Source organism: Cervus elaphus, chromosome 23, assembly GCF_910594005.1.
Source record: "Cervus elaphus chromosome 23, mCerEla1.1, whole genome shotgun sequence".
Classification (NCBI taxonomy): Eukaryota; Metazoa; Chordata; class Mammalia; order Artiodactyla; family Cervidae; genus Cervus; species Cervus elaphus.
Genome location: NC_057837.1, coordinates 71878702 through 71902207, shown reverse-complemented (window position 1 = coordinate 71902207; position 23506 = coordinate 71878702). Strand labels below are relative to the sequence as shown.

Below are 23506 nucleotides of genomic sequence, written 5' to 3'. Positions count from 1 at the left end.
GGGCAGGGCGCGGAATCACAGCCCGGCACACCCAGGGGGGTGGAGGAGAAGGGGGCCAGCCGGCTGCGGGAATTCAGCCTCTGGGCTGGGGGCTGTCACCGAGGAAAAGTTTTCCTTTTTGAAGACGGACTGGGGATCCCTCCACCCCATCCCTCCCATTGCACTTCTTAAAGGGATCACAGCGCTTTTCCCTTTGACTCCATGGAAGCCAGGTTGGGGACACTCCGTGGAGACTTCGAACCTTTCCTTCCCACTTCCTCCTTGGCTGGCAGCCTTCCTCTGGCCGACTGAGTGGGGGCCTCCCAGGCATGGCACTGACCGCCCGACCCAGTGCTGACTTGGCTCCTGGGTTCCTGCAGCCTCGGGTGGCATCTCGCTTCCCCTCTCCCGGGGCGCGGTGAGTTAGGGGGCGCCCAGCCCTGAGCTGCTTGGAGAGAGTTGCTGGCACCCCCTCTCCCCATCACCTTCTCCCCCAAAGCTGGAGAACGGTGAGGAGGTCGGGGGCTACGATGAGATGAGCGGGGGTCGCTTTGATTTTGACGATGGCGGGGCGTACTGCGGGGGCTGGGAGGGGGGCAAGGCGCACGGGCACGGCCTGTGCACGGGCCCCAAGGGCCAGGGTGAGTACTCGGGCTCCTGGAACTTTGGCTTTGAAGTGGCGGGTGTCTACACCTGGCCCAGCGGAAACACCTTCGAGGGATACTGGAGCCAGGGCAAACGGCACGGGCTGGGCATAGAGACCAAGGGACGCTGGCTCTACAAGGGCGAGTGGACACACGGCTTCAAGGGACGCTACGGGACCCGGCAGAGCAGCAGCAGCGGTGCCAAGTATGAGGGCACTTGGAACAACGGCCTGCAGGACGGCTATGGCACTGAGACCTACGCGGATGGAGGTGAGCCCGGCCTAGAGCCTGCAGACCTGGGGAGGGGCCAGCTGGGGTGAGGAAGGTGGTGGAGGGTGGGGCAGGAGGGGCCAGGATATGATTTGCTGTGTGGCATCGGGCAAGCAGCTCCACCTCCCTCTGCATCCATTTCATTGTCAGGAAAAGTGAGGCCAATAACGGAGCTGTTGAGAGAATTGGCAGACATGCTTGGTACAAGGCCTGCCATAGAAACACACATTCAAGACACATTCAATAAGACACCATTGCGACTGTGGCAGGCTCGGTGTACAAAGAGCTCTGGAATTTACTCCAGAAGAATTGGTACCTAATGTCAACTTTCCCATGAAAGTTATTTTCAGCCAGTAGATCATGAAGTGTTCATTCATTCATTCATCTATCCACCCCCCACCCACTTACCCATTTACCCATCCATCCATCCACCCACTCAGTCATCCATCCACTCATCCATCCATCCATCTATCCATCCATCCATCTATCCATCCAAGCATACTTTTGTTCAGTGACTATTTCTGTAGTACCACTTATTCACGAGGCATTGTAAAAAGGGTTAGAGGTAGAGAGAAATAGAATAAAGTCCATGGGTTCAAAGATAGGCTTGCAGACAAACAATTATACGCAAGTATTCACAGAGTGCTGTGGCAGAAAAGGGAAGTTAGGTCTGAGGAGGTCAGGGGAGGCTTTAGAGGAGACATCGGAACTGCATCTTGATGGGAAGAGTGTGCCTGTGAGGCTTGTAGACAGTGGCCTCAGGTACAGGTCGGGCTCCTGGCTGGGTTACCTACTGCTGGACATCTGGTGAGGGCTCAGCCTCAAATGCACCTGGACAGTAACAGGTTGTTAACAAAGTTTTCGTGGCACAATGGCTGGCTGGAGTTGGACAAAATCTGGCTCCACGTTTCCTAATTTGGTGACTTTGAGCTGTTTTTGGAACCTCTGCAATTCAGACATTTATACTGGCCACTGCGCAGAGCACTGGGGACGAGCAGAGAGCAAACCTCACATGTTCCAGTTACCAAGTGGAGATAGTTCCTGCAGGCTTGCTGGGCATCAGTGAACCAGGCAAAGTGGTGCAAATATGCATGTGCAGAAAGTTCCTTCCCTTCCCTACCCTGTTCCTCCTCCACACAGTGTGTGTGTGTGTGTGTGTGTGTCTTGGGAGCATGGATGTGAGTCACAGGGACACAGCAATATTTCTGGGAAACTACAGGCTGATGTCCCAGTATGTCTAAAACAGGGAAAACCCATTCATTCCTTCATAGAACGCCACTGATGTGTCAGGCGCCCTCCCGCAGCAAGTCCCAGGGTCCGAGGCAGTGAGCAAAGTCCTCAGGAAGCTCCCTGTCTAGTGAAGAAAACAGAAAGAAACAGGAAAACAAACACGGATGCAATTTCCAAAAGTTACCTGTGTTACGGAAAAACTAGCAGAGAGGGAAGAGGGTGATTTTTTTTTGGAGGGCAGGTGTCTGAGTACTAGGGTGGGGAGGATGGGAGAAGGAAGGAAGACCCCAGGCAGAGGGAATGGCGATTACAGAGGCTCTGAGGCGGGACTGGGCTTGGCATGTACGAGGAACAGCAAGAACGCCGGGGTGGTGGGAGAGGTGTGAATGAGGGGCACAGTCTGGGCTGCCAGGGCTGCCGCTGGAGATGTGGGCACGGGCCAGGGCACCAAGGTTTGCAGGGCCCGGGGTTTTAGCCTAGGTGTGTCCAGGAGCCCTTCGGGCCAGGTCATAGGGAGGTCTGCCCCTCTAGTTTGTCAGAAGCCCAGATTCTCCGCTTGGATGAGACAGCCCCACATCCAGGGGGTCTGGAAACCTCAGAGATCCTCTCCCCCGAGCGCAACCCTCCAAAATTAGATGTGGCTGCTGCTTCGGAAAATCTCCTTAATCAACCTGTCACCAGTTTTCCCAGGGGTTGTTAAGGACCTGCCCTTTGCCCCATCCTGGGTAGCACTGAGAGGAATGTGGACAAATAAGATGCTGGGATTAGGGACGGCTGGGAGCTGGGCAGCCTTGGATCACCACCGTGCCCCTATCGTATTCTCTTGTCTCTTGGAGCTTCAGTTTCCTCATCCCGAAGATGGATTTATACTAACCTCTCCTAAGCTGTCTCATGGGATGAATGTGCAGTTGCCATTATTACTATTAACCTATCACTAACTCATTCAGTAAATATTTATTGAGTGATTATTAGGAAGCCAGCACTGGGTGGACTGTTGAGGGGGGGGGAGGATGGGGAGAGTGTAGAAATGAACAGGATGGGAGAGGTCACCCTGCCTTCCAACGTAAGAAAAAATTGTGTTGGGTGCAAAGCAGGGACATGCTGGGGGCTAAGCGAGCAAGAAGCAGGTGGCTAACCAGACTGAGGCAATCAGGGAGGCTTCCTGGAGGAAGTGGCAAGTGGGGCTCTGAAGTACAAAGTGAGCCAGGTGACAACGGTGGAGGATGCTTGCTCCGGGTGGTGAGAACAGTGTACAAAGACTGAAGCCTAAGCTTGCTGCCCAGCGGAGATCAAGCTGAGATTTGCGTCTTAGTCTCAGTTTGAGAAGCATTGATCAAAGTGACATCACGGCTGCTTTCTTCCACTCCTTGGCTTACCTTGCAATCTGATGCTACAGGTGTCTGCCTGCTCCAAACCAAAGAGTAGCTTTCCAAACTGGAGGTGTTGACCCATTGGCCAAATCAACTTAGTGGGTTGTGACCTGCATTTTAAAAGAAATGAAAGAATAGAACAGAACAGAATAGAAAGTATCAGAGTGTTTCATAGAGAATGAGATTAGAGTATTGATTTCTGAAATGTTTGTTCAGTTGGAGATTATATATATATATATAGTGCATCAAAACATCTGTTTCTGTGTATATCATGATTCAAATGTATTTTTTGTTGCAGATCATGGTCAAAAAATAGGAATATTACTGTTCTAAAGTGACTTGACCTGACATCTTCATGGCTGCCCCCGTCATTCCTAAACCCACAGACCATCCCCTTCCCCCTCTGCTTTTCACTTTGGCTGGAAGTTCCAATTCTGTGGTGGGAAGGGGAAGGTAGTCCAGGCACAGGAGTCTTCCAAACCCTGCCCTAAGCCTCCTGGCACCCCTCCCCCTTCTATAGCCCCACATTCCTCCCCTGGCCATATATAGCAAAGCTAAAAATAACTGCTGACTTAAAGCCCAAAGCCAGCACACCCAGCCCTTAAGTAGTAATCCACAGCTGCATGGCTGCCTGGCGGTTCCCACCCGAGACCCACAGACTCCAGGACTAGAAGGGCCATTAGTGATCTTGGTTTTCCTCCGATCTTGACCTGGGCCTGAGCCTAGGATTCCAAGGCCCATGAATGGCCTGAAACTGTAGGACTCTGTGCGTGGACTCTGTTTTTCTGGGAGGTATTTCCTGCAAGAGCCATCAGATTCTACAATTTATCTGGTGTTCAAATAAATTCCAGGATGATGGATCTAATTCAATAATCCCCTCCCCAAAATGTGCAGCAGGAAAAACCAAGCCCAAGGTTGACTTCTTTTTCCCCTAAAGCTAATAATAGTTAACATTTTTGGAGTATGAACAATGTGCCTGGTGCTGATCTGGGCACGTGGCAAGTGTTGTGTTACTTAAACTTTCACAATAACCTTATGGGGAAGTACTATTATTACCCCTATTTTATAGATGAGGAAACTGAGATTGACAGTCTTCTAATTGATAAGAGGCCGAGATGGAATTTGATCATCATAAGTGACAATTAAATATTTTATGTTGTAAATCAGCATTTTAATAAATGATAAACAACTATACAAAATAATCAAGCCTGGCTACATACTTTAGGGACACGGTGCGAAACAAAAATGCGGGGCCCCTTCTTCAAAATTAAGAATTTCAAGATGGTGACATCAGAGCCTTAAGCCAAGTTCAGGGCCCTTCTGAGCTCACAGTCTTGTGTGACTGTACAGGTTGAATGCCCAGGAAGCTGGCCTTATCAAGACCAAGAAGTAACAACTGTCTTCTCCACCATTTGTTGAATCTTTACTAGTTTTTATTTTTTGCCTCCATTAGGTCTTACTTGTGGCACTCGGGCTTAGTTGCTCCAAGGCTTGTGGGTTCTTAGTTCCCCAACCAGGGATAGAGCCTGTGTCTCCTGCATTGGGAGGTGGATTCGTAACCACTGGACCACCAGGGAAGTCCCGAATCTTTATTAGTTTTTACCAGGCTCTGTGACAGTAGTAATAACCACGTCTACCATTTATGGAGTCTTTACTAGTCTCCTGTGCTAAGAATCATACATGTATTATATTATTGAGGCTTCTTAGTTCTCTCTTCTACTACACTAGTGGCTTTCAAATTTTTATAATTATAACCCACTTTAACATATGTATTTTCTATTATAATTCTGTGCATACATTTAAAAATGTAAAACTGAAACAAGTCATCATGAAGTAATATTTCTCTCCCTATATGCTATACTTGCTATTTTCTTTTATGTGATCTCATTAATAGAATTAGGCTTCCCTGGTGGCTCAGCTGGTAAAGAATTCGCCTGCAATGCGGGAGACCTGGGTTTGATCCCTGGGTTGGGAAGATCCCCTGGAGAAGGGAAAGGGTACCCACTTTAGTATTCTGGCCTGGAGAATTCCATGGACTGTACCGTCCATGGGGTCACAAAGAGGTGGACACGACTGAGCAACTTTCAATTGATAGAATTGTTATTTTCTCTTTTTGAGAGAATTAAATGATGCATTGTTATACATTAAATACTTAGAATTAGGCATGTGGTTAGTGCTTTGATTATTATTATTATTACATGCTGAAATGATGATATTTTTAAGTATGACAACTGGGTCAAAAATGAAACCTTCTACGCTCTGTATACAGATTTCTTTGTTCTTCCCAACGCTGATGGCTTCAGCTCATTTTAGCCTGACTGTCTCTGAACATGGGAGCTAAATGAATTTGCCAAGCTAGAGCCCAAAGTTGCTCAGCTGGTAAAGAATCAGCCTGCAATGCGGGAGACCTCATTCCATCCCTGGGTTGGGAAGATCCCTGGAGGAGGGCATGGCAACCCACTCCAGTATTCCTGCCTGGAGAATTCCCATGGACAGAGGAGCCTGGTGGGTTACAGTCCGTGGGGTCACAAAGAGTCAGACACGACTGAGCGACTAAGCGCAGCACAGAGCCCTGAGTAATATCTGCTGTCACATGACCTGGGCCTGTGACGTGTGTTCCTTGAAGAAACTTAACCTTCATATTTTTTTCTATATTCGTTCCCCAAAGGAACATCACTTCTATTGATCTATGTGTCTATCTTTGTGCCGATATCATAATGTCTTGGTTACTGGAACTTTAAAATAAGTTTTTATTTATTTTTGTTGTAAATTTTTCTTGGGGTATAGTTGGCTTACAATGTTGGTAGTTTCAGGTGTACGGCAAAGTGAATCTGTCATATACCCACTCTCTTCTAGATTCTTTTCCCACACAGGCGTTACAGAGTATTGAGCAGAGTTCCCTGTGCTATGCAGTAGGTCTTAGTTATCTGTTCTATATGCAGTAGTATATATGTGTCAATCCCAGTTTTCCATCAAACAAGTTTTTCAATCAGAGTAAATCCTCCAGCTTCTCTTGTTCAAGACTTTTCAGGTTATTCTAGATCATTTCCATTTCTGTATACATTATAAAACCAGCTTGTCAATTTCTACCAAAAAGGCCTGATGGAAATTGGATTAAAAATGCATTCGGTGGATCGTGAGGAAGTATGTTCAGCACAACTTCACAAGAACCAAAGGCAATTTGTAAAGAAGTGATTATGTTAACTCTTCACTAGAGAATTTGAGAGACTCATCCATACAGATCTATGCAAACTGTCGATCTTGTTGCTTTTTTAAAAAAATTATTTAATGTATTATTTTTGGCTGTGCTGGGTCTTCGTTGCCTCATGTAGGCTTTCCCTAGTTGTGGCGAGTGGGGGCTACTCTTCATTGCAGTGCCCCGGTTTCTCATTGTGGTGGCTTCCCTTGTTGTGAAGCACGGGCTCTAGACGTGCAGGCTTCAGTAGTTGCAACTCTTGGGCTCTAAAGCATGGGCTTAGTAGTTGTAGTTACTCTGAGGCAACCGGAATCTTCCCGGACCAAGGATCAAACCTGTGTTCCCTGCACTGGCAGGCAGACTCTTAACCACTGGATCACCAGGGAAGTCTTTTGTTGCTTTTAAATTCTCCTTTTCTATTTTTTGGGTCCTAGTTAGTTTTCTAACAATTGGATGCATTGTTCATACTGATGCATTCACTACATTCCTTTTATTCTATCAGTTCAGTTCAGTTTATTTCCTCAGTTGTGTCCGAGTCTTTGTGACCCCATGGACTGCAGCACAGCAGGCCTCCCTGTCCATCACCAACTCCCAGAGTTTACTCAAACTCATGTCCATTGAGTCGGTGATGCCATCCCCCATCTCATCCTCTGTTATCCCCTTCTCTTGCCCTCAATCTTTCCCAGCATCAGGGTCTTTTCAAATGAGTCAGCTCTTCGCATCAGGTGGCCAAAATATTGGAGTTTCAGCTTCATCATCAGGCCTTCCAATGAATATTCAGGACTGATTTCCTTTAGGATGGAGTGGTTGGATCTCCTTGCAGTCCAAGGGACTCTCAAGAGTGATTACAAGTAAAATAATTAAAGAAAAATGCATTTGATCTTTACATCAATTTGGAGGGAATAGACATCTAAACAGCAATGAGCCTTCCAGTCCATGGGAGTGGTATATATCCTTTCTTACTTACATCTTCTTTAATTTCACTCAGCAATGTTTTAGCATTTTCAGTATCTTGCACTTTTTTAAAAAGTAAAATTAGCAAGCATTTTATTTCTTATGATATTATAAATGGCACTTAAAATTTCATCTTTCCTATTGTTCATTGCTAGGTTATAGACATACAATTATTTTTGTACATCAGCCTTCAGTCCTTTTACATTACTAAATTAATTTCTTAGTTTTGGTGGGATTTTGGGGGGTTTTTTCTTCAGATTTAAAAGGAACGTCTTTTAATTTAAAAATTCTTGATTGCTACTAAAGCTTAAGTGTAGAAGGCCTAAGAGAATCTGATGGGACTAAAAGCATGTGTTACTTAAGTACTTGGGTCTTCAAATGGCCAGATCTGGGTCCAAGTCCAGGTAGAGCCACCTCTTCATTCTACAAACATGGGCACATCATGTGGCCTCTTTCACCTTGCATTTCCTTTTTTTCCACTAAGGATGTCAAAATCTCCCTCAAAGTATGACTAAAACAATGAAACGAGATAATCCATAAAAAGGGCTTAGTGTGATGCCTGGCACAGAGGAAAGGCTGAAATGTACAGCTTCTTTTCTGTGTTTCCTTCACAGACCAAAGGGTGAACTGATTCAGGATGGTCTGAACCACAGCTGCCTCTGGGGAAAAATATTTCAGTACAAAACCTAGCTTTTGATCTTGGAGCACTTAAGCCAAGACTTTGATCTGCTTAGTTTTGCGTTGGGTCCTGCCAGTGTAGATGGAAGCCACATCAGGTTGATTCCATTTCGAATGTAGAATCAGCATAATTTAACCTCATCTTGAAAATCTCACGTCCCAGTTCACAGCCAGGGGTCAGCGTGACAGGCAGCTGGGTTACTGTGATGGCAGCTTCTTGGCATTTATCTGGGACCCCAGGGGAGCAGAGCGGACCCTCAGTAAGACAGGGAAGTGGATGTCATTAGTCCTTCCTCTCTGCAGCCTTGTTTTCTGGGATGCATGTGTCTAGCTGGCCAAATCTCCCCAGACGTACCCCTGTCCAAGGCCAGGCCCTTGGCATTCATCAAGCTGGCGTTTTTCCAGCGCCTGCTAATTCCGTGTCCCCAGCAGCTGTTCCCTGGACCAGCCTTGGCTGCCACACCTTTGTGAGGAATGTCCAGTCTCATTTTCTAAGGGCCGTGGTTGAGGGCAGAGCGCGGGGCGAGGGAGACAGGCTTGCTTCCTGCCGTAGACCTAGTTCTCTCCTATCCCTTCCTAAGCTGGAGCCACAGAGTAGGTGGGCGTTAGGTCTGGTCACGACTGATTCCCCTACTTACTCCCGCATAGCTGGGATTCGAGTGGCCCAGAGCCGCCTGGCAGAATCCACAGGGCGACCCAGGGCCAGTAGGAACTCCAGAAGCGCCACCCCCCCGGCGAGGAGTGACCACCTCGTGCCTGGCAGCATTCAAGCATGTGATGTGGCGCCGACCACCGTTTGAACTGTGTGGAATGGGGCCCCCCCAAGGCCTGAAGGCGGCCCACAGCTCTGTGTTTAATGCACCATGTTTTTCTTCCTTTTGTTTATAATACAACTTGAATCCTTTATCATCTTATCAAAGTGATCAAATTTCACATTGCTGATGACAGGACAACCTGGCAACAGGGCCCCTTGGTGGGATGTACAGAGAAGGCTGTCCCTTCCCCTGTGTAACATTCCTGTGGGACAAGTGTGGAGAGAGGGAGGTTCATGCAGAGCCCGGGAGGCCTGGTAAGAATCTGGCTTTGATCCTGAGAACAATGGGGGCTATGAAGGTGACATGGTTTGGGATGGACAGGTACACACTGCTATATTAAAATGGATAACCCGTAAGGTCTTACTGTATAGCAGAGAGAACTCTGCTTCACGTTATGTGGCAGCCTGGATGGGAGAAGAGTTTGGGGTAGAATGGATACATGTACGTGTATGGCCAAGTCCTTCTGCTGTCCACTGAAAACCATCAGAACATGGTCAACTGGCTATACTCCAATATAATATAAAAAGTTAAAAAAAATTTTTTTAAAGTAATACGAGGGAATTTCCCGGTGGTCTAAAGGTTAGGACTCTGTGATTCCACTGCAGGGGGCACTGGTTCCATTTCTGATCAGGGAACTAAGATTCCTGCATGCCTCATGACCAAAAAAGAAAAAAGAAAAATGACTTGCTCTGACTTTGTTTAAAGGGATTGCTTTGTGTTGGGAGACCGAGGGAGGAGATGGTGCAGAAAGGTAGAAGCAGGGGGATCGATTAGAATCATTTATTGCAATGATACAGCTCAGATGCCACGATGCTTTGGACCAGCCTCCTGGGGCAGCCGAGGTGGGGAGAAGTGGTTGAACTCTGTGTCCATTCTGAAGGTGGGGCTGATAGATTGGCCTCATGGGTTGCAGAGAGGGTGTGGAGAGAAAGAGGAGTCAGGGAAGCTTCCAAGGCTTGAGCTGCAAAGGATGGCGTTGCCCTGAGCTGAGATGGGATGAGGATTCAAAGAGGGAAGGTCAGGAACTCAGTGTTGGATACCGAGGGTAACGGATGCCTTTTAGACAAGCCACGTGGGTGGAAGGGTTGTGCGCAGGCCTGCACACACACAGGGACCTCAGAGCGACCAGTGGGGCATCTGAACCCAGACCTTCTCCCCTTGATCCCTTTATGTCCCCCACCCTCAATTATTTCTGGCTTCCTAGGCCTTTAGCATGGCTGAACTGACCTAGGACCTGGCAAAGTTGCTTTCCCCCAGGCTCCAGGATTGTCAGCATCCAGGCAGTGTCACTCAATTAATCCCCTGCTTCTTGTACAAGCTAGGAGAGCAGCCTCTATGTGTGGGGGTAGTGGAACCTGCAGGCTACCGGGACTGTTACACACCCACTGCAAACCAACCCTGATTCCGGGAGCTGGTCACCCATGCTGTCAGCCCCTCCACTTTGGGTCCCCTGGCAGTAATCCTGGAAAGAGGAAGACAGGGGAACTTTGATGGGAGGGAGCATTTGGGGGCCGTGGGAAGAGACATTGGTGCCACCTTGCAGGCGAGCCAGAGAGCAAGGCCTTGGGATGGTTACAACAAAAACAGAATGTCGCCTATACAGTCACCCAAAGGGACTGTTCAGTCAATCCATGAGACCATGCCAGGAAGGACTAAAACCATTAAAAAGACAGAGGTCCAGTGGTTAAGACTCCATGCTTCCACTGCAGGGGGTGCAGGTTGGATCCCTGATCCAGGGAACATAATCTCGCATGCCAAGTGGTGTAACCTCCTGAAAAAAATAGAAGCAAAACTATACTTCAATAAAAACTTTTTTTTTTTTTAAAGAGAGAGAGGGGAGGAAGAAAGAGACAGATTCACCTATACTCATACAGAAAGGAATCTAAAGCATTTTAATCAAACAAGAGCAACTGGACGAATATTTATTGAGTGCCTACTGTGTGTGGGCAGTGTTCTCAATAAGGGGGGAGAGTGGTAGTGTGAGAAACAGCTAATCTTTTAGTCCACTTGTGCTATGCATAGGCTTGTAAATAAGCAGAAGAAATCCTGGAAGGACCAAAATTGTTAACAGTGATTACTCCTGGGGAGACAGTACAGAGTTTTTTTTTTTTTAATAATTAAAAAATATATATTTATCTATTTGGCTGCACCAGGTCTTAGTTGCAGCATTCGGGATCTAGTTCCCTGACCAGGGATTGAACCTGGGCACTCTATATTGGGAGTGCAGAGTCTTAGCACTTAGTGGGACCACTGGGGAAGTCCCAGTATAAGATTTTTTTAGTTTAAATACTGCTCAATTGTTTGAATTGTATGCAGTGAACCTGTGCGACTTTGTAATTTTTTCAGAAGTGCCCTCCTTTCAACAGATGAACAACACTTATATGCTGACATACTGAGAAGTCTTCAGGTACAAAAAGACTTTGGGAGCTCTAGGCAGAGCCCCCCAGAATCTAGGCTCAGATCCTAGATGGTTTCCCTTTGTTCCACCCCACTCTGGGGCAAGCCAGGCAGGTGAGCTGTTCTTCCGTCCCAGCTGAGCCACTGACGGCTGTGTGACCTTGGGCGGGCCCCTCTACCTCTCTGTGCCTGAGCTGCCTCTCCTGTATGAGGGGCTGAACCACACTTACCCCTAGAGGTAAGTCAATTTCTTTTATGTGCAACATCAGCTATTTGACTGTGGCTGCTTGGAGACGTGGTGAAGGGAGACTGCATGGCCATGTTAGGAGACAGCGTCATGATCGATGAGCAGTGTCTGCTGTGGACACAGGATGGATGGGAAAGAGGTAGCCCACGTGATAGGTGACTTGTTGCCTTGGACTAGATGCTCTTCAAGGTCCGCTCAAGCTGCGCCCTTCTTGGAACTGAAATAACCTCACTCACCCCCGCGTTGAGGTCATCTACGACCACATTGTGCATGTGCAGATAGCAGGATCACGACAGTTAGTATCAGCCACGGGGCTGCCACTAGCTCCTCCTGGTGCATGGCAGCCCCTTGTTAAGTTTTCAGGAACATTGCAAACTGGCTGTTCAACTGTTGGTAGCTTGATTGGCCATGGGGAGGAATATTTAGATGATGGAAATTGGTCAACACTGTGAATGAGGGTAGGGCTTCCCAGGTGGCACTAGTGGTAAAGAACCTGCCTGCCAGTGCAGGAGACGTAAGAGAAGCAGGTTTGATCCCTGGGTTGGGAAGATGGAGCCTGGTGGGCTACAGTCCATAGGGTTGCCAAGAGTTGGACATCACTAAAGTGACTTAGCACGCATGCACACACATGAATCAGAGTTGTTTTTCCAAGGCTACAGTCCATAGGGTTGCCAAGACTTGGACATCACTAAAGTGACTTAGCACGCATGCACACACATGAATCAGAGTTGTTTTTCCAAGGAGCTGTTTTACCAGCATGCCATGAACACTGTACTAATTAATATGAAATGCCCTTCTCTCCTTCTCATCCAGATTTAGGTGACCAACCCTCCTGATCTGCCTGGGAACTGCCCTGGCTTTGGTACTGAAAGTAATAAAGTTTCTTGGGAAACTCCTCAATCTCAGGCAAATGGGGAAGACTGGTCACTCTGCAATCTTCTCCTAAGAAGTGAAGGGAGCCAGTGTTTGTTGACAGTCTGAGGTCTCCCCTAGATAACTCACACTTTACTCACAGCAACCCCGAAAAGAAGCTGGCTCTGCCTTTGTTGGGTGGAGATACATCCAAAGAGAACTTGTCCAAGGCCAAGTACTCATGCACCAAATTGACAGTATCTGCTGAATGCCTTCCATGGTCCAGTCATCACACTGAGGGTTGGAGATGCTGTGATGAGCAAGGCAGTCTTGGTCCCTGCCCTCAGAGCGTACATGCTAACAGCAGAGACCAGCATCAGACAGTTACTTAATTACAACATGGTATTTATAATTTGAAGGGTAAGTAGAAGGGTTTATGAGCTGATGATGGGTGAACCTAATCTGGTTGGGTAATCAGAGAAGGCTTCCTGGAGGAAGTGATCTCAGCCTTGAGGCTAAGATCTGAAGGATGGGTGATCAGAGGACCACACTGCTGGTGCCGGGCAAAAGGAATATCGAGGACTTCCCTGGTGGTCCAGTGGTTAAGAATCCACCTGCCAATGCAGGGGACACAGGTTTGACTCCTGGCCTGGGAAGACTACTCCACATGCCCTGGGGCAACTAAGCCCAAGCACTGCAACTACTGGGACCCACACTCTAGAGTCTGCGTGCTACAACTACTAAAGCCCATGTGCCTAGAGCTCATGCTCCACCACAAGAGAAGCCACTGCAATGAGAAGCCCGCGCACCGCAACTGGAGAGTAGCGGCCCCTGTCACAACTAAAGAAAGCCCACATGACAGCAAAGACCCAGCTCAGCCAAAAATAAATACTTTTTTATAATAAAAGGAATGTTGAGTGTAAAGTCTTGGAGGCGGGAGCAGAGCATCTGTATTCAAGAACACACAGACTCAGAGGAAGAAGCGGGTATATGAGATAAGGGTTGGCAGGACCCAGGCCATGAGGGTTTCCTGGGTCACAACGAGGAGTCTGAATTTCATTCTTACAGGGGAGGCTGTGGGACACCATCAGACATCCCTCAGGACCAGGGTCCTCATCCCCCTATCTGCCGGGGGTGTGGGCTGCTGATGGCTCATAGCTGGGCACTGCCCTCTGCCAGAAGGAGGTGCCTCCCTCTGGGGGTGACCCATAGTTAACGAGTTGATGCTGGAGTACAAAGCCTCTTTGTTTCAATTTCAAACTACTCTGACGGTCATACCAGCTTCAGACCCCATGGGATCTGTTCAGCTTCTTCCACTTATGGAAACCTGCTTCCTTCCTTACAGGTGTTTGTCCTGAGAGTCCTCCTCCCCCCAAAATCACCCACACGCAGTCTCAGCCTCAGAATATGTTTCCTAGGGGACAATCCTCCCTCAAAGCCCTGGGAAGCCATCACAAACCAGGTTTTATGTGATCAGATCTGCATCTTAGAAGGGAGAGGACTCCGGTGGCAGCCAAGAGTGGACTGAAGTGGGTATCTGAGGAGGCAGAGACTAGGGAAGATGCTATTGTCATCACTCTGGGAGAACTGGGGCAGCTGGACTAAGTGGATGGGGTGGAGATGAAGAGAAGGGTGTTTTGGGGTATTAAAGAGAGATTCAGAGTCAGGTTTGTTTCTGAAGCCCAAGCAATTTCCATTATTCTTTGCTGCCCCAGAGATGCCTCAGGCTTGCTTGACTTGCTCTCGCTGGGACAGAGGGTCCGTGGTCATTACCAAGGTGGGTTAGAGCCAAGCTGGGATGGGTCCCCTCTACTCAAGAGCATCTCTGTGGGTGTCCATGGTGTGGGCATGTGTGTTTCCCATAATGTACATACCTGGTTTACCTGGTTTGATTTGGGGGTGCTTGGACAAGAGCCATGACCATTGGACTCCCTGGTCCTCACTCCCCTACCTGTCATGTACATGCATGAAGCATGTTGCTAAGCTAAGCATGAAGCTAAGTTGCTTCAGTTGTGTCCAACTCTTTGCGACCCTATGGACTGTAGACCCCCAGGCTCCTCTGTCCATGGGATTTCCCAAGCAAGAATACTAGAGTGGGTTACCATTGCCTACTTCGGGATCTTCGTGACCCAGGGATTGAACCTGCACCTCTTATGTCTCCTGCATTGGCAGGCAGGTTCTTTACCACTCGCGCCACCTGAGAAGCCCCGAGTTGTCTTCCTTTGAGCCTTGAGAAGAACTTGGTATGTGTATGCCAAGTCGCTTCAGTCATGTCCGACCCCTGTCTGAATCTGTTGATGAAGCTTCCATGGTCCTGCCCAGTGATCTTGAGCTAACTCCTAAATAGAGGACCTGGAGAAGGATCAGGGAAGGCCGGTGGACAAAACAGACAAGATATTGACAAGATAGCAGCTGTTAGTGGTAAGAAGTGATGAGAGTTTGGAGAAAGGAGGTGGCCTGGGTAGTTTTCTGAAGCAGGTGGCTTTGAAAGTGGGTTTTAGTGGATTTGGGAAGACAAAAACTGAGAAAGTGAGCTGGGACCAGGTTATGCAGACACTGGACTGTCAGTTAAGGACTTCCATGGACAGGGGGGACTCCCGGAGAGGAGCCTGTCCTGATCCCTTCCTTTCCATCTCTCATCAGTCCCTTAGGGACACTGACATTTGGACCTCAGACAGTTTCCTAGAAATAGGCAGGTGTCACTGGCCAGAGGGAATGGTTTTCTCAGTATCTAGTCTGTATTTGGAGGCAGAATTCATGGGCTGATCCACATATCTCTTCTCTGTTTCAAAGTGGACTCTGTCTCCTAGACTCCCTGTGAGTTTCTTTCTTTTTTTTTAAAATCACACTTTTATTTCCTTTATACTTTAAAAAAATTTATTTTTTATTGAAGGATAATTGCTTTACATCCCTGTGGGTTTCTGAATGGTTGCACTTCTCTAGGGCTGAGATTTGGGTGAGGGCTTCTGAACCTTTAACTTGTAAAGGGTGTTCTCAGGTTCTTAGAGGTGCCGAGGAGGCACTGGTCTGGATGCTTAGCTGTAGTCTCCAACAACTGCCACACTGGTATGATCATGAGCAAGTCATTTACATTTTTCATTTCAATTTTCCCAGCTGTAAAATTAGAATGATTATACTTGTATCTCTTAGGATATTTTTTTCTGTCTGTAAGTAACAGAAAGTGCTAACTTCCAAATGATCTAAAACTAACACTTCCCAATAGAAATATAATGTGGGCTCCAAATGTAATTTAAAATTTTCTAGTAGCCACATTTTAAAATGTGAAATCAATTTTAATCACTTTTTTAAAAAATTGGTGGAAAATTGCTTTACAATGTCACATCTTCTATTTAACTTGTTATCCAAAAAAGTATCATTTCTACATGTAATCAATATATAGTTATTAGTGGGATATTTTACATTCTTTTTTGTACCAAGTATTTTCAATCCAGTGCTCAATAACCACAGGCAGCTAGTAGCTACCATTATTGGACAGCACAGACCTTTTTTAATAAGGATATTTCTAATAGCACGTAACAACACTCCAGAGGTAGGGAAGTCTCACGATCAGTTAATTTGGAGGTGCAACAGCATCAGCAAGAACCCAGGCTCCTGCTATCTTTTTGCTCTGCCATCCACATAGTGTGGGTTTTGCTCTCAGCTAGTTACCCTCATGGTCCCAAAATGGCTGCCACTGCTCCAGGAGTCATGTCCACATTCAACAACATCCAGCAGAAAAAGAGGGTATGTTTCTCCACATGTATCTCTTTACAAGAGCTATGAAAACTCTCTTGTCTCCCTTGCCCCACCCTGCTAGCCAACTTACCCTCAAGTCTCAATGTCAGATTTCATCACACGCGCATGTCTAATCCAATCACTGGCAAGCTGGATAGACTTTAATGTTTGACTTATTGCAATCAGGATTTGCCCCTGGATTGAGAACCTCTCTCAGAGTCACATGGGAGGAGTATTGGACCCTTGGGCAAAAATTGAGGCTCTGTCGAACAAAGTGGACAATTGCTGTTGGGTCAGTAATTGTAATGTCATTTCCCAAAGTGGGTTCCATGGAATACTAATCCTGATAGATATTCTTCAGGACGGCTTTCTGAATAAATAGCAATACCACTTGGAGACTCATGGTCCCCAGGAGCACTTAAAGTGTAAATCAGGATTTACCCCTGAATTGAGAATCTTTCTCAGAGTCACATGGGAGGAATAGTGAAGAATTAAGAAAAATTCTTGAAGAATTCTTCTGGGGACTTCCCTGGTGGTCCAGTTGCTAAGACTCTGTGTTCCCAATGCAGGGGGCCCAGTTTGATCTCTGGTCAGGGCACTAGATCCCACATGTCCCAATTAAGACCCAGAGACTCAAGCACTGCCAAATATATATAAAATATATTTTATAATATATATAAAATAATTTATATAAAAGATATAAAATTATATATAAAATAATTCTTCTGGCATAGTCTCACAGTCAGAAAAACTCATTTCATTTAATCTCCTCAAATTGTCTTGACTTCAGAATCTTTTTTCATGATAAACTATTAACATCAGTTTTGAGAAACACATTTTTTGAGAGCCTGCCTTTATAGATCATTAGGTTGTATAGCTGGGAGAATCTTCTAGGCTATACATCTCTAGTTCGGCCTCTTGTGGTCTGAACAGAATGACCTGCACCTACCACGCTGGGAAAATTCCAATGGACCAGGTAGAAGACAGAGTCCCCAGTGACTCAGGTCAGAAGCATCCTTTACTTGAGAGAGAAAACAAAAGTGCAGTGTTGTCCTAAATAAACTCATCCAAACCTTGCATTCACACCCTATGGGAGAGTCACACATCAGGGTGTTGGCATACACCGACTTTTATTCTCCTTGTCTTAGTTTCAATTACCATCTGGTATCTTCTTTCCTGAGATGGACCCATCTCTTTGACACAGCAGATGTATTCACACTGATGTTTAAAACTAAAGTAGAAGCCCTCTAATCTGATGTCATCAATGCCAAACACAACTTGGTTAATTGAATGTTAGTGAGAGCAGAGAAAGATTTTTAAATGATTTATAAACCTTAAGATATTAATTTTTATTTATTTTCTCACTGCACTGTGTGGCCATTGGATTTTAGTTCTCTGACCAGGGATTGAACCCGTATACCCTGCATTGGGAGCTCAAAAGTCTTAAAACAACTGTACCGCCCGGGGGAAGTCTCTTGTGATATTTATTTTAATTTATATCACATTTAGGTATGTACTGTGTCAATTCTGTGACCCCATGGACTGTGATCCCCCTCCAGGGGATCTTGCCAACCCAGGGATCCAACCCAGGTCTCCCGCATTGCAGGCAGATTCTTCACCATCGGAGCCACGAGGGAAGCCCAAGAATATTGGAGTAGGTAGCCTATCCCTTCTCCAGGGATCTTCCTGACCCAGGAATTGAACCAGGGTCTCCTGCACTGCAGGCAGATCCTGTACCAGCTGAGCTACCAGGGAAGTCCCGTCACATTTATGTACCATGTGTAGATATTCAGTGGAGCTTCTCATTGTCTGTGTTCCATTCCTGTAATTTATCATTTACAATTTCCAGTTTCTGTTGGTTTCTTTAAAATGGAGCAAGAAATTAAATTTAATTTATAACTTAAAATTTTATAATTTTTCCCAGTCTTTTATAGTTAGCCCATTCATGCCAAGTTTGAGAGCGATTTTTAAGGAACTTTCTCCCTTATGAACATCCAAAAACATTCATCTTGTTTTTGGAGAAGTTAGACTCTCTTTTTCTGTACACTCATAGTCCACTGGTTTAGAGAACAAATGTTAATAAATAAAAATATTTCAATAATGAGTCCAGGGCTTCCCTATTGGTCCAGTGGTTAAGAATCTACTTTGCAATGCAGGGGATGTAGTTTCAATCCCTGCACTGGGAAGATTCCACATGCCTTGGGGCAACTAAGCCCGTGGACTGCAATTACTGAAGCCTGCACACCTAGAGCTTGTGTTCCACAATGAGAAGCCACCTTAGTAAGAAGCCTACCCACTACAGCTAACGAGTAGCCCTTGCTCACCACAGCTAGAGAAAGCCTGCACACAACAAAGACCCAGCGTAGCCAAAGATAATTAAAACAAGTAAATAAATAAGGCGTACAATAGAAGTGAATCGATTCAGGAACAGTTAAATAGACAACTCCACATGTGGGAACAGGGGCATGGATCTGCTAGAGCACTGGATGCCAAACGGGTACATCAAGGTGCTGAGGGCCTCAGTTTGCAGGCTTTACAACAGAGGGACAGAGCATGCTGGCTGACTGGAGGTCAGCGGAGAACTTAGACAGAATGCATATTACAATCATCTGATATGCTTTCTAGTATCCACGTCAATTAAGCCATAAACTCTGGCCCTGGGGGTTGGATCTTATACTATAGATGTGTCTTCCAGAAAGTCCTCCATTCTGATGAACAGATCCCCCAAATGTTCTTCCTCCCAAGGATAGAAGCTCTGAGGCCTCCCTGACTCAGGCGTGTCCCCAAACCAGCAAAAGCTGGGCATTCCAGGACACAAGCCCGCTTTCTTACAAGCACGCAGACCTAGGCAGAAAACCAGAGCTGGTCTCATTCTCTCCCTCTAAGTTCTCTCTGTCCTCCCTGGCTCCTCTTCATCTTCCCAGTTAATCCTTTCTGGGCCAGCTTTTCTGAGCAAGGACTTTGACCTGCCAAAAAGCTAGCCTTTATTGAGCACTTGCTGTGTGCTAGCTGCCTCACATAGAGTTCACTTAATCTTTGGTCAACCAACCCTCCTTACTGCACTGCCAACCAAGAACTGGATGGTCATCTCTCTGGATCACACTGCTGGGGCTGCCTAACGTTTATTCCTGTGATGATAAATCCAATCTATCACTGGCACTAGACTCCAAGCCCCTTGAGGGCAGTGACCACATCTACTTATTTGCATTGTATCCCCAGCACCTAGGCCAGTTCACTGCAAATACTCGATTCAAAGGGATGAGTGAAAAACCACAGGAAGTAGGTATCATTACCTCCATGTTATAGTTATAGACATAACTGAGACTTAACTGGCTTCAATACCTTATGCATGTTTTAGAACTCCCCAGTGTCAAGAGTTATGATTAAAACTCAGGTTATTCTTTTTTAATATAACTTTATGCATTTTTTAGTTTTGGCTGGGCTGGGTCTTCGTTGCTCTGCAGGTTTTCTCTAGTTTCAGAGAGCGGGGGCTACTCTCTAGTTGCGGTTCTCAGGCTTCTCATTGCGGTGGCTTCGCTTGCTGCGGAGCACGGGCTCTGGGGCGCGTGGGCTTCAGCAGTTGTGGTGCGCAGGCCCCAGAGCACAGGCTCAGTAGTTGCGGCACATGGGCTCAGCTGGCCTGCAGCCTGCTGGATCTTGCCTGATCAGGGATCGAACCCGTGTCTCCTGCACTGGTAGGCAGAGTCTTTACCACTGAGCCCCCAGGGAAGCTCCAACCCAGGTTATTCTATCCTAAACCTGAACGGGAATTGCAAGAAGGCAATATTTCGGTTTTATTAAACTGAGGAGTCTGGTCTGTATATTAGGATGGCATTTACTGTGGTTATAGCCTTCATCAGTTTTTTACAAATATCCCCAATAACTCCCAGAGTTAGTCGTGAATATTCTCAGCAGCCACTATCAGTCCCGACTGAGCACTTACTATGCGCTGAGTCATGAGGGAAAAGACAAGATATAGTTCCTGACGGTGAAAGAACAGCAGGGTTCATTCAGGAGATGCTCCCAGATTCACCAGGTGTTCATTCAGGGCTTCCTTATGCCTGGGTACTGTGTAGATACTGAGATCATAGCAAATAAGCTAGATAGGATCCCATCCTTCTTGGAAGCCACAGTCTGGTAGGAAAGGCTTAAGGTGACTAAACGATCATAATCGTTGTTTGTCTGTGACTGCACACAATGCCCAGAAGTACAGACGTCATGTGGCAGTACCTGGTTGGGGGGGGGGGGGTGGGGAGGGCTCAAGAAATCATCCTAGGTGAAGTCAGATTTAAGCTGAAGCTTGAAATGTCACTAGAAGTTGACTAGGGAGGAGAGAGGAGAAGAGCACGCCAAGAAGAAGAGGGAAGGCATGTGCCAAGGCCCTGAGGTAGGAAGGTGAGTGTTCCTGGAGAGCCATTCAGGATGAATCAGGAGAGGTGGGCAGGGGCGGCCCATGTCAGGCCTTGCAGGCTGCTGAGAATCGTGGTCCTTACCCTGCAAGCAAGCCCTATAAGTTCAAGTGAGGGGACCATCCCAAAGGGTATGAGGAAGCACTTCCATACACAGAGGGCTCCTCTCAGCCAGATGGCTATGGGTGGGTTCCCCTCTCCCACTCTGGATGCATTCTTCCCGTCCCCAGAGAGAACTGTCCTGTCTTAGAGAGAGTCAGGCAGGGGATGGCCCCAGCACTTGGCTCTTCTCCTTCCCAGGGCCCCGTCACTCCCAGCCTCCCCTGGGTGTCTGCGCTTCTTGTCACTTGCTTGTAAGTTTCCTAATATAGCCTGGCCATTTCCTCCCCAGCTGGAGGCCAAGAGCCACTCTCCTGTTGCAATCTCAGTTTTTCTTGGGCTTAAAGGGGCCACGTCAGCTGATCTCTTGCCAAATTTAAGGGAAAGGTAGATTGGTTGATTTGATTTCACAAACTTATTCAATTCAGAGATTAGCTGTCTTCTTTTCTTTCCTCCGGTTTACCATCTTCTCTGTCCTGTTCTTGTCTCATTGTCTGTCCACAATGTCCTGTCTGTTGTCCACTTCGCTGTCTCATTTTTTTCTTTTTTCTTCTGAGACTTTGGAAGGAGCACAGTCAGATATGGATGTGAGTTGTGACTCTGCATTTATTAACTGTGTCATCTTGGGTGAGTCTTATAGGAGTCATTAAACATCTCTCTGGTCATTTTCGCAGATCCGTTTTCAGCTGACTGGAGCAGAAAGAAGAGAAAATAGTTATAAAATGCATGCTATTCACGCACTCATTCTTTCAACAAATATCTATTGAATATTATTAACAATATTTATTGAATAATGTTATTATTTTAGGTACTAAGGATACAACAGTGAACAAAAAAGAATGGAAACCCTGCATTTATGGAACTTACATTCTACTAGGGAGATGTGCCATGTGTGTGTGTGTATGTGCTCAGTCATGTCCGACTCTCTGCAACCCCATGTAGCCTGCCAGACTGCTATCCATGGGATTTTTCGGGCAAGAATACTGGAGTGGGTTGCCATTTCCTTCTCCAGGGGATATTCCCGATCCAGGAATTGAACTCATGTCTCCTGTGTCAGCAGGTAGATTCTTTACCACTGAGCCACCAGGGAAACCCAGGGAAGACAGTCAAAAAACAAAAGAAAAAGCAGAATATATGTAATATTAGATATGCTATGAAGGAACAAAAAGCAAAGAAGGAAGGTGAAAGAAACCTGGGTAGGGGTTATCATTTTACTTCTTTTCACAGACATTTGTTTGTTTAGTTAGTTGCATCGGGTCTTGATTGCAGCACGTGGATCTTTGTTGCGTCACACAGGATCTTTTGTTTTGGCACAGGGACTTCTAGTTGTGGTCGCAGGCTTTGTTGCTCTGCGGCATGTGGGATCTTAGTTCCCCGACCAGGACTCAAACCCATGTTCCCTGCATTGCAAGGCAGATTCTTAACCACTGGACCACCAGGGACGACCCAGGTAGATTGTAATTTTAAATAAGGTGGTCAGGTAAGCCTCAATGAGCAAACACTTCAAGGACACTGGGAGGGAAAAGAGTTCCAAGCGGAGGCAACAGCCAGTGCAAAGGTCTGAATGGGAGCCTGCCTGCTGGGTTGACCTTAGGGGTCCCTTGGCAGCCATCCCGGGTATTTGTTGGGAAGCCATTTGGTTGTTTGGTTAGCCAGGGCTGCGTATCAGCTTGTGTTTAAAACAAAGGCTCTGAATTCCCCCCTCACTTCAGCGAACATGATGTGTCAGGCACTGTTCTGTACACTCCAGGCACAAAGATGGAGGCAGAGAAATGGTTTTCAGGGGTGCTGCTGCTGCGGGGAGAAAGATCAAGAAGGCAGAACAGGTGTGGGGGAGCGGGGAGGCAGGGTGACGAGCTGGAGATGCTGTGTCACATCTGGGGGCACCCATCTTCAAGGTGGAACTGCAGAGGGGAAGAGGTTGGGGATATAGTCAGGACAATCAGCAGGAGATAGGAGGCAGTTATAAAAGCACCAGATGATGCAATCCCCCAGGGAGGATGGGGTGGGGGGTGGGGGTGTTGGTGGAGGGGGTGGGAGGGGGAGGTCTTGGATGGAGCCCCAGGGAGCACAGCCTGTTAGGATGGGGGTGGAATATGAAGCTATTTTGTAGCTTTGTATCAGCTTGTTCGTGCAGCTAGGTGACCACACACACTAGCACAACTTTGCAGAATCACAAAATCACACGCATATCTTTTCCTTCATAGTTCATCAGCAATATTAACTTATTTAAATCTACAACAACCCTATGAGGTAAGAGGCAACTGTTACCTGTTTAATGGGTGAGACAGCTGAGACACAGAGAGGTTAAGTCACTTGCCCAAGGTTACACAGCTAGCAAGGGCCAAGGCAGGATTCAGAGCCAGCAGCCTGGCTCCGGAGTCTGTGCTTCTAACTACCACTCTCTTCTGCCCCTCTGTGCATGTCACAGTCACACGCACAGATTCTAGTTCCCAGGAGCTCATGTGTTCACACTCATGGACACGCAAGGCCTTCCTGCTAATAGCTCCCTGTACACGCCACTATCCTGTGTACACGTAGTGTCACACGATCTCAGTTTCATTAATGTGCCCAACCTCACAGCCACACTCAGCATCGGGTGTCTCAATCTCAGATTACTTTGCACTTTAA

General features: G+C 46.9%; 1 protein-coding gene across 1 annotated transcript in view; it reads left to right on the top strand.

The window, feature by feature from the left end:
- JPH2 (junctophilin 2) overlaps positions 1 to 23506 on the top strand; it is a 72586-nt gene continuing 49080 nt past the window's right edge. Inside the window, exon 1 of the mRNA XM_043882893.1 lies at positions 1 to 893. Coding sequence (XP_043738828.1) covers positions 515 to 893 — 379 coding nt within the window. The 5' untranslated portion in view covers positions 1 to 514. The remainder of the gene's footprint in view (positions 894 to 23506) is intronic.